Genomic DNA, 11,745 nt, shown 5'->3' with positions numbered 1-11,745 from the left:
TTAAACATACTGAAAATCAAAGTTTCAGTTCCAAGAAAACTAAGTGACAAATTAAATCCTGGGCTAACTTTGCAGAAATTCATCATTAACTTTCCACAATCCTGTTTATCTTGGCACTGTAGAAGAAAATGCACCGAGAAAACCTGACGGTGACCCAGAAAGTCTCCTTACAAGGACAGAGAGAAGAATAGAGAGACGGACTGTTCAACATAAAGGACAAGAATTAAGCAAGACAGCTATGTGACTGTCGATTGTTCCAGCTTCATGCACCAGCTACAGCTTGTTCTCGAGTTTCACAGCTTCTTGTGGTGTATCACTAGAGTTAAATGTAAATTTCAATTCTATGTTACATAACAAAATGAGTCCACTGACCTGCTGCAGGTATTTGTCACAGTTGATGAACTCACGCTCATGAGGGTCTTGGAGTTTGTGGGTCTTGACATACTGCCACAGGGCCTGAATGATGACAGGTCTGGTCTGGGTGTGGATACCCAGCATACGAGCCAGCCGGGGGTCCAACTTGAACTGAGGGGGCTAGAAAGAGGCAAGGTGAAACTGCCATTAGATTTGGGTAACCTCCTCACTAAGTAAACAAATGTTTGCAGTGGTAGTTGAAGGCAACATAACCACACCACTATGAATCAGAGGAAGTCCCCTGAGCGTTTACCTGGTAGTCGAGCATGAGCAGGACGGTGCAGCGAACACCCACATCACCGGGCCTCTTCACCTGGAAACCATCAGTCTCCTGGGTGGTGGCAGTCCTGTGCCACTAAAATGACACAAAAGGACATTTCAACAACAAGAAGATTTACTGATCAATCTGTAAACTAAAATACTTCACTACAACATATTTTCCAGCATTAAAGTACCAATAAAAATACATTGCAGAGGTGAAAAGTAACAGAAGAGTACCTTTACTTTCAACATTTTTATGCAAAGCTTTGTATTTTCTACTTACATTTTCAAAACAGGCTTGTTACTTTAGTTTTAATGCTTGAGTGGAATAATCAATTAATTGATTTATTCATTTGCATCATTGCACACCTTCCCAACAAAGTTGGGAAAGCATAATACGCATGCAGGCACAACATGATGAAAATGAACAAAGTCGAAATAGATAAGCGTAATGTTAGCTTAGCAAAAGTACGTTTTACTTTTATTCCATATTTTAGAGCCTGTATTTAATTTTTTTTGTATTTTCAACTTTTACCAGTCTTTTTTTCTACTTGATTAACAATGTGTGTACGTTTGCCACCTCTGAAGCAAGAAACAGGTTTCAGGAAGGCATTAAAAAAATGAATACAATTAAAATATGAATACAATTCAATTAGAGCTGAAATTATTAGTCGATTTTCAATTCAACTGTTACTGGTGATACATTATCTTACTTCCACAAGGTGATTATCTGGACCATACAGGTCTTTGTCCAACTCGATCACCAGAGACTTGAAGAAAGAGGAAAACTTCCGCTTCTGTTTGGTGGCTTCATACTTGGACACGGCCGTCTGCGAAGAAGATTTTATTGTTACTGGAAATATCTGTGAAATTGATACCCCGAACATCAAAACTTAGGTGTAAAGATTCACTTTTTCATAGTCTCAACAGTTTGCAATGCAAATTTAGTAACTCAGTTAATTATTTACAATCCATAAATGAGTCAACTGAACTGACAGAAAGCATTCATACTTAAGAAAATTAAACCAATACATATTTCAAACATGAAGCTTACATCTTCAAGCAGACGCCCCTCAACACGTAGCTCCCATGATGCAACTGTGCCTTCACCGTCCTCAGCATCCGGCTTTGCGGGATTGAAGGTGTTTGATATAAAGATCCGCAGTTTTCTCTTTTGCTGGAAACAATCAGTCAGAAGAAACTTTAAATTCATGTGCTCAACAACGGCTTGATATCTGCGCCGATAATCTGAGGCAGTCCCTCGAGTCAAGTCCTGTTTCATTCAATAAAGTCAATTTAGATAGAGATAGTCCTGCTCTGACAGTGTGTAGCTATATTGAAGATTACATCCGTTTAATGTTTGCTGAATGCAGACACCTAGAGGACATCCGACAATATAATCCATTGTCTCCCTTCAATACACCAACGTTTTTGTGTCCACTTTACTTTTTTTAACAACTACAGTTATAGGGACCGATGATCTCAGGTTTGACTGCAGGAGTGAAAACTTTAACCGAAACATACCTTAATGGGCCTCTTGAGGGCCTCCTGAATATCCAGCCTCTTGCGCATGATGGTCTGGTCCAGCTTCCTCTCAAAAGCCAGCAGATCCATGTAAGCCTGAGACTCTGGGACCAGTTCTCTGATCTGGGACACAACAAAAGACACCACTGATACAACATCCAGCGAGTAAAACGGAGCACACTCCGTGTTCAATTTTACTTTCACAATGCGGTCTTCAATAACCATTACAGCAACATTTTTGTAGACCTGTGCTGGAACTGTTATGTAAGCTACGGCTGCCGTGCACCTCTACATTTCTTACAGTTACAGCCCCGCTGTGACAAGCAGACCTAAGATGAATACACTCAGTTATGGAGCTGTGCAACTGCACTGTGATATGGAGGGTTCAGCCTGCGGTCGTTGCACTGAATAGGAGGTATTAAAGGATTAATAGAAGTTAGTACAGCAATCAAATAACGGCTGTATTTCACTGTAGGTGAAAATATAACATGCTCAGTTACAATTTAAAATGTCTACCATAATACCATGGCAACTGTCAGGGTATTACGGCTCTACACTGTGATGATGTTGGAGAGAAGTACGAGGAAATAAACAAAGTGATAGAGCAAAGGTAATTTCTCCAACACAGGACAAAATTAATGGATTTCCATTGACTGCTGTTTGAATAATACTCACCCTCTGAGGTAGAATTTTATCAGCCATCTTCTTCTTCTTTGTGCTGTAAGAGCAAATTATCCAAAAAAAGATACGTTTGAGTGAGTCTGAGCACTGCAATTATCCATCAACATAGTGAACAATAATCCAGTCCCTGAGCTGAAGGGCTGGATTGGGTCAGAAAATAAGGGTTTTGTTTTTCTCTTACTTTTAAACTAGCCGGTAAACCTGTTACGTCATCTAGTATAACATCAGTTCTTTTCTTGGTTAATCTAATTGTTTGGAATATTCAGTCTAAAATGATATAAAACAGAAATGCTCAATGCACATCCTCACACATTTCAGAAATTAGAAATCATAACTTTGTCCACTTCTTGTTTCTACACTATCCAGCTGAAGCTTTGTAAGTTTAAAGATTTGCCATCAAGCAACAGCTGAATAACTGTCACACCATTTCTTTTAACTCTTCTGCCCATTAAGAAAGGCAACACAGTTATGTCCCTTTTCCATCTGGAATAGGAGAGACAGACTTCCAATAGGAAACACTGATGGGTGGCAGAGATCAAAATCTCAACAGGAGGACAGGATCAGGACGGCTTGTCTGAGGGAGTGGGCGGTTGCAGGATTGAAATAACAAACCCACAGAGAACTCTGATCACTATCAAAACACCATTTAAGTTCTTTGCAGGCTGATATCCCGATGCCTCGATTACAGATGAAAACAGCCAAGAACATAATGAAAGTTTAACTCTAAATATTGAACTTCTGTTTGTGAAGTGAAGCGGCATCGCCGCTACATAATGGTGGAAAGACTTACTGCTGGTTGCGATTCTGCTGCTGCACCTGCTGAATCTGTTGGGGTGCGGGCCTCTTGCGAGACGGGTCCATCACGCCAGGCATCACAGGGCGAGACACCGGGCTGTTGCCGTATCCTGGGGGCCCCATTGCTGGTCCCTGTGGTGTCATACGGCTAGATGGAGGCATGCCCTGTCTCTGCACAGAAAATATACGACAAATTATTTTCCCCCCACAATGCTGCTTCAAAAAAAAAGAGAAAGATTTGCTGGCTCGCTTTACAGCCCTCAGGTCTGGAGTAAACATATTAGACTGGAATGAGGTTTTCTCAGATGTCAAACAGGATTTAGTAGTGAGTGAGTACTATATGCATTCCCGGGTTTGTTCAGACGACAGACACGTACATGTTTACTGTATACTGAGTGGTGCTGTTAAATGGTTTAGCTGAGCAAACTTAGACTTTTTCTCTTTTGCCTCTATTAAGTTTCAGTTTTAACAGGTACTGTATCAAAAATTACTATTGTGATGATCCGTTATTTGGTGGTTTCAGCTTCTCATAATAATGAAGGTTAGAGAATGGCTATGGTGAGGTTGGTCAAAAAAGTCACTATGGCCATTTTGTGATGATTGTTGCAGCACTAAAAATCTTAAACATTTAACCCTGGGATCCTTTGATGGTGGGTGAGAATTCAGCCCCGGCACCACCTCACTACAATGACAGATCTATTACTATCTGTGGTTCATGCTTCACCGAATGAAACGCCGCTGTAACAACAAAGAAACTGTAAAAAAGGGGGGATTCAAAAAGGAGGAATCAAAGTGCATAAAGAAAAATAATCGCTGTTGTGCAACTAAAACGCTCAAAACACTAAAAGCGCATTGCAGTAAAAGCCTATTTCCAAGGTTATGTGGATGTGTGCAATCAAAGCTCGGAAATGGCTTTTGAGGATAAAAGCAGATCAAAGTCTACAAGCCTGTCATCCTTTGCAGTGAGACAAAAAAATAATCAAATACCGCACAGATCAGTGCCGAAAAGTCAATGTAAATACCGCAGGACAACATCACTGACTGATCTCCTGATGTAAATGGCTCTTCAAGACATTTTCCAAGTACAAGAACAATGTATAGCTCATAATCAGCAGCACATCCCAAACTATAAACCCTCTTTTTTTTCTCTCTCAACATCAAATCAACATATTTCAGGTGTCTACTCCAAGAGACAGCAACAATTTGCATGCCGGCTCCTTAAAACAAGCCGATACAGACCTCCCACTTCCAACTCACCAATCCATGCGCCAAGAACTCAAACAGGCGACTTCTTGTGTCTAACTGCATGAGTGCAGGTAAGTACAAAAAAATAAATGACAAATCAATGATTGCAGCTATCCCTCAGCAGTCAGTCCAACAAATGAGAGAGCCAACGCCAAGCGTACTCTCTCCTCAGCCTATGGTGGAGGGTGGAGGGGAGGAAGAGTGATGGACAGCGATTTGTCAATAATACAGGTAAAGATGAATACGCTCTGCCATTTCCACACGGACAGTGTGGGCAGTGAAGGAATGCATGTGGATCATTGAGTACTCTATACATCGGTATAACCTTGATTTACATGGGAACAACCAGAGTTCTGCGGTATTCAGTATGAACACGCTCCGGCGGTATTGTGAAAGGCTGCTGTGTGTGAAAGTAGTCAAGGACACAAGGGAAAAAAAAAACAACATCCTTTCACTGAACTATGCTCCACGTCGCCCGTAGCTAAGCATCAATCACTACAACAGCTGAAGGGTAACAAATGGCTTATCGTTTCTATCAAGATTTCAAATACAAAAATGCCATCATAAGAAAAGTACATTAGCACAACATGTACGTATGATCCAATGTACAACAAACTAAAACACTGAAGCACAGATCAGAGTATTACAATTTTTGACATATCTACATTTCTACGACTTTTGTACATGTGGATGAAGCACGCAGTGTGTCCTCGGTCGAGAAGAAGTGAGGCAACTTGCATTTCTGTTTTTAGCTGTCTCTGTAAGACAGAACAATGCGGGGTCAACAAGAAGGCAGGCTGTAGACTTTTAAATGACCACAAACCACAGGCAGGTAGAGATTGGTGATAGGAAGTGAGGGCAGTGTGAGGTGACAGCTGCTGCTTCATCGCTCTCCGCTCCGGTGATGACTGTCAGCGAAGTCGACCAAACCACTTTTGAACCAGACGGTGGTACATCCTCCTCTACTGCCCTCCACCGTGACTGACTATACAGCTGACAGCAGCCGGGCGGGAAAGATGCTCAGCAGTGCACTGAAGCAGGTCGCACACCTTTAACCTTTCTTTGTGTGCAAATCTGATGTGTTCACATCAGAGATGATAAGGAAAGGAATTAACTCGTGAGTCTTACACGAAAAATAAACAAACTTCTGATATTTAATTGGGGGAAAATGCCCCAAAACATTCCTTCAACTCTATTTTCTCAACTATCATGACTTGCTGGTGGTATGCAAGTCTGCATTAGCTCACATTCATGTGTTATGAAGTATGCAAATTTCATGCAGTCTTAATTTAATGTGATGGACCCAAAAGTAAAAAAGAAACCCTGCTACATTTATTTTGGTTTCATATTTTTGTTTCCTTGTGCAACTTTCCTTCCCCAACAGAGACTTTGTTTTTTTCTTCTGGATACTCAGAGGACACACCCATCATCACTTTGCTCTAATATTTAAATCAGTTTTAAAGATGGAAATGCAAAAGAAGACAATATTTCCACCTCATTTGTTACACGGTCTGACTTGTTATACATTTGGGAAAACCTTCAACAACTTGAAACATCGGTCATTATGGGACTAAATCTTCTGAAAATGATAAATAAGGGTTTGCTTTCTTGATATCTGCTTTAAATAAAGTAGAGATGAGCTGAATGTTGTGAATTTTGTAGTCGTTTCTTTTCTCACCCCTTCATTTTTAATCCTCTTTTATAAATTTATATTTATTTCTGGTAACGTTATCGTCGATTTAGCGATTTTTACAGAGCGTCTCTGTGTTTTGCCGATGTCACCTTGGGGTTCAAGGATGGAGATATAAGCATTACAACATAGGCCAAAATCTATCCACTAACCAAACGCTCCAGAGATCAACACACTGTATTTATATCTGAAATGAAGGTTTGAGGATAGAGAGTATGATACTCAAAAATTAAACTGATTACAGTGTGAGATCTTGCCAACATCACCAAACTCTACTCAATACTGCTGAGGCAGACTGCAGATTTTGGGTTGACTGATACTAATGTTACTTAACAAATCTACCAAAAGATCCTCAGATTGAACTCCTGACAACTTAGCTGTGCATGTATATCACATATTGTACCGGGAAAACTCCCTGAGGACAGTCTTGACCCTCTTGGTCCACTTATTTTGTTATGTAATAGCTGCTAACTTCTCCTCAGTATGTAATGCAGGCATCAGCGAGCATGCAACAAATAGTAACTAGTACACAGACACACACAGGCTGCAGTCTGGTCTTAGTTTGAGCCTCTCTGTTTTTACATGAGACAGTTTGCAGACAGCTTCGTGCAGCCTGTTTCATTCATAAATGTTCAAGGCACGGTGGCGCTTCAACCGTGAAGCTAACTTTTAAATGCAACAATATATTAAAAGTTTCAAAAGTACGGTGCACGCTCTTTCGTCGAGCTGTTAGGAAACTACTAAAAGTTTAAACACGTGAATATTATTTTAGCAGCTAACGCCGTTAGCAGGCTAAGCTACTTGGCTACCGTGACTAACTAGCTTAGCGTTAGCGGGCGGGAGGGTTAGCGGATTCAAACAACAAACAAACTCCGACAGTCACTCGGAGCGACCGGTTCAAACTCTTCTCACGGGTAAGACACTTTCCGGTGGTGGAGGGCGACCAGCTAGTACGAGCTGTGGCCCACACCGGTGGCTGTGGTGGACGCTAGCCGCCAGTGACAAAGCAGCGGTGAGGCTTTGTTCTAGCGGCTAACGCGTCAGCAGCAAAGATGGAGTGATGTCTCACCGGGTACCCAGGCCCGGGCATCGGGGAGCGGTACATGTGGTTCTGCGCGCCGGAGGATGGTCCCATCCTTCCAGAAGGTGTCCCGGGACCCATTCCTGGTCCTGCGCCCGGTACCGGTGGTCCAGGTCCCATTGCTCCACCTCCACCACCACCACCCGTCGGTGCCGTCTGAAACCCCCCTCTGGCCGCCATCTCCTCTCTCTGAATGTCGCCGCCGGTGGAGGCACGGAGCTACCGCGAGAGCGAGAACAGAGTTTTGACTGGTGCTGACGGTCCCCCAGCGGACCCTGCTGGACGGTGGTGGTACTGCAGCCAGGCCAGCCAGGTCCTGGCAGACATGGGACCGAGTCACACATGTGCAAGTCTCAAGTAAGTCCCCAAATATTTTTTCTTGGACAAGTCAAGTCAAGTCCTGTAATAGGCCAAGTCAAATCTAAGTCACAGGCTATGTCAAGTCAAGTCAGGTCAAGTCACAGGCTATGTCAAGTCAAGTCAAGTCACAGGCTATGTCAAGTCAAGTCAAGTCTGGTAATAGGCCAAGTCTAAGTCACAGGCTATGTCAAGTCAAGTCAAGTCAAGTCCTGGAATAGGCCAAGTCAAGTCTAAGTCACAGGCTATGTCAAGTCAAGTCAGGTCAAGTCACAGACTATGTCAAGTCAAGTCAAGTCACAGGCTATGTCAAGTCAAGTCAAGTCCGGTAATAGGCCAAGTCTAAGTCCTGGAATAGGCCAAGTCAAGTCAAGTCAAGTCAAGTCCTGGAATAGGCCAAGTCAAGTCTAAGTCACAGGCTATGTTAAGTCAAGTCCTGGAATAGGCCAAGTCAAGTCTAAGTCACAGGCTATGTCAAGTCAAGTCAAGTCACAGGCTATGTCAAGTCAAGTCAGGTCAAGTAACAGGCTGTGTCAAGTCAAGTCGTCACAGGCTATGTCAAGTCAAGTCAAGTCAAGTCCTGTAATAGGCCAGGTCAAGTCTAAGTCACAGGCTATGTCAAGTCAAGTCAAGTCACAGGCTATGTCAAGTCAAGTCAAGTCAAGTCACAGGCTATGTCAAGTCAAGTCCTGTAATAGGCCAAGTCAAGTCCAAGTCAAGTCACCTTTGGCGTATTGTTGTAATTTTAGCTGCAGAATCTGATCTTAATAAAGTGAAAGACTATATAATTATATATATATTTATATATTAGACATCTTTAAATAATAATGCTTCAGGACCGTCCTAGAGCATTATTATTTAAAGATGTCTAAAAACTATTATAAATAATAAAATAAAGGAAGTGTAAAAACGCCCAAACTAGGCTGAGTAACATAGTAAGTTATTGAATATAAAGCACATACATACTGTACACACACACACACACACACACCACCAGCCTCATACACAACCAACTGCAATGCACTGTGTGTTTTGACACCTTTCTACAGAACCAGCAGTAACTTTTGAGCCATTTGAGCTACAGTAGCTCTTTTGTTGGATCTGCTCGTCACATGGATCAATAGGCCTTGACCTCCCACGATCCTGTCACTGGTTCCCTGCTTTTCCTTTCTCGGACCACTTTTGATAAGTACTGACCACTGCTGAGAGCTGCAATTTTGGAAATTCACTGACCCAGTTGTCTAGTTGCTTGCCCATTTTTCCGGCTTCTAACGCGTAAACTTTGAGGACAAAATGTTCCCTTGCTAGTTCAACCTTTTACCATAACTGTTTGTTTCATTATCCTAATTTTATTCCATACCTAGGTCTGTTGTCAAATGATGTCAAATGATAACTAGTAAATAGGTCTACTACTACAATATTGCTTCATAGAATGTGTTTTTCCACCAGTTTCTTCACTGCCTGTAAAATATGATTTCTGGATGGACACTAAACCCAAACCAAACTACCCTGTCTGGGTTTTAGATGAGCACCAAGAAATTTAACTTCCTATTGTTTGTCATGTCACCCATCCCACCCATCTGTCAGACACTGCAAACTGGATTAAAACCCAAACCAGACAGCACCTGGACCTCTCACAGTAAACTGTAGAAGAAATATGTGCCCATAAAATATGGAATAAAAGTGATTTTTGTAAGTTAATTTTAACTTGTGCAATATCAATGATTCAAGGACACAATATATATGTATATATATATAAATATCTTTTATTTAATCCTGAAAGGTAACAAATACAAAACCAAAACAATATTCTTTGAGGTTTCAGATATTTTATTGTATTTTTGGTTTTATAATAGCTGACTTGAATGCCAAGTCAGATGCTCTCCTATTGAATTTAAACCCTTGCTCTGAGTCATCACACAAATCACAGACATTATATTTTCTGGTATTCACATTGAGACATTTTCTTTCATCAGAAGAGAGCTTTATAATTAGAAAATCAGCTCCATTCTTGATTATTAGCTGATGTAAATCACGGCCACAGCACCTCCGTATTGAATCAAAACTGTTTATTATCATCATTATGTTTCATCTGGAGAGAGACTCAGACAGAAGCTGTTGAACCTCTGAAGTGGTCTCTGCATTAACAAGAAAACAACAAATAAAGAGTGGAACGGCTGGTGTCCTGGCAGTCAGCCGTAGAATCAAGCACTTTCTTGTTTCCAGACTTTGATGCCATTACATTTCCCCCCAATTAGTATGGAGCAACAACAGTACAAAACATGGTATCCCATCTGTTTGCATAGCTTGTTTGTGTTTGATCAGTGCTTGGGAGAGTGCATTCGAGGGAGGAGGGGGGATACATTACGTTTTTTTGGAACAAGTTGTAGCACAATCCTTATTCATGGGAGAAAAAAGACCTATTTGTTGCATTGTGCTTCAAATCCCGAGAGAGGATTTTACATCAATGTGTGTGTAAGATGGCAGTTGATTAGCTTTATCCTTTGCAGGCCTTCTGACAGCCTGGATATCTTATCTGGACAAAAATGAACAAGAAAAAAAGAAAAATTAAAGGACAAATCAGCCAGACAAGAGTCTGAAATCTAATACAGTGTCTTTCAGTGCTGAGAAACTTGTCTGTGCTGTAATTATTAATCCTCTTAATGAGCAGCATGTAAAGTGAAACCCAGAAGAGTGGGGCCGCAGCCTTATCTATGACAAACGGCTGAGCATCCTAATTGCACTGAGAGATCTGACAGGATAAATTTATAGCAGAAACGTGACTCATCTGACATACTGGCAAGAGGAAGAGCACTGAGACAGGCTCGAGTGTCAGATCCGCTTTAAAAATTCATCCAACAATATTAAGTAACACACACAAAACTGGCTATATGTTGGGGTCAATACATGGGTTAATTTTACTAGTATCAATGGGTGGAAAATCAACGTACAAGATAATGGGTTGTTTTGTGCCAGTGTTAGTGTTTTTGTATATTATTGTTTGGCAGTGGAGGGAGAAGTATCAGGATTATTTTTTTATTTCAGTAAAAGTCCTGCAAAATATACATAAAGTACCAAAATAATTATGCAGAATGACCCATTTTGGAATAATATTGGATCATAATTATTGATTAATGTGTACATGGTAAATCCAACTGCTCACCAGAAGGGAATAGCTAACTACATTCACACATTGGGGTTCAGCATCTTGCCCTCTGACATGCAGACTGGCCGATCAAACCACTGATCTTCTGAGTAGTGGACCCACTCTACCTCCTGAGCCACTATATTGTCGCAGTTGATAATGCTGGATTTAATTTCAATTACTGTATTTGTTGCCAGGTTGATTAATCCATAATAATAAGTCATAATTTATTTGTTGATCTCATTTTGCATAAACAATTTTCAAAATAAAAGTTTGATTCAATTTAACTGTCACATATAATCATAGGTAGAATCACAGTGAGATGTATTTCTGTATGCTCTGACAATTTGTTCAATAAAAATATGTTAAATGTGGACAGAAAACATACATAGTAATGGTTAATATGAAAGTAATGTTAGCACATAGGTAAGTAAGAAAAGTATTTTTTATGATACAGTCTTAGGCAGCGTCCTCATTTAGTAACTAAACCAGCCATATAAATGGAAAAAGTACAATTTTTACTTTTCCTGTGATGGAGTAGAAGTATAGTAT

The 11,745-nt window shown here is 40.9% G+C and overlaps 1 protein-coding gene across 1 annotated transcript in view; it reads right to left on the bottom strand.

Annotated features, from left to right (window-relative positions):
- The window catches only part of smarcd1 (SWI/SNF related BAF chromatin remodeling complex subunit D1), a 17,286-nt gene extending 9,356 nt beyond the window's left edge, over nucleotides 1-7,930 (bottom strand). Inside the window, exons 1-8 of the mRNA XM_019258188.2 lie at nucleotides 7,680-7,930; nucleotides 3,671-3,846; nucleotides 2,875-2,917; nucleotides 2,200-2,322; nucleotides 1,730-1,852; nucleotides 1,389-1,505; nucleotides 668-769; nucleotides 373-534 (exon numbers count right to left, since the gene is read on the bottom strand). Coding sequence (XP_019113733.2) covers nucleotides 373-534; nucleotides 668-769; nucleotides 1,389-1,505; nucleotides 1,730-1,852; nucleotides 2,200-2,322; nucleotides 2,875-2,917; nucleotides 3,671-3,846; nucleotides 7,680-7,871 — 1,038 coding nt within the window. The 5' untranslated portion in view covers nucleotides 7,872-7,930. The remainder of the gene's footprint in view (nucleotides 1-372; nucleotides 535-667; nucleotides 770-1,388; nucleotides 1,506-1,729; nucleotides 1,853-2,199; nucleotides 2,323-2,874; nucleotides 2,918-3,670; nucleotides 3,847-7,679) is intronic.
- Nucleotides 7,931-11,745: the final 3,815 nt, after the last annotated feature.

The sequence above is a fragment of the Larimichthys crocea genome, chromosome VI (genome assembly GCF_000972845.2).
Source record: "Larimichthys crocea isolate SSNF chromosome VI, L_crocea_2.0, whole genome shotgun sequence".
Lineage (NCBI taxonomy): Eukaryota > Metazoa > Chordata > Actinopteri > Sciaenidae > Larimichthys > Larimichthys crocea.
Note: the sequence above shows the minus strand (reverse complement) of the source record. Positions and strands in the feature narration are given on the sequence as shown.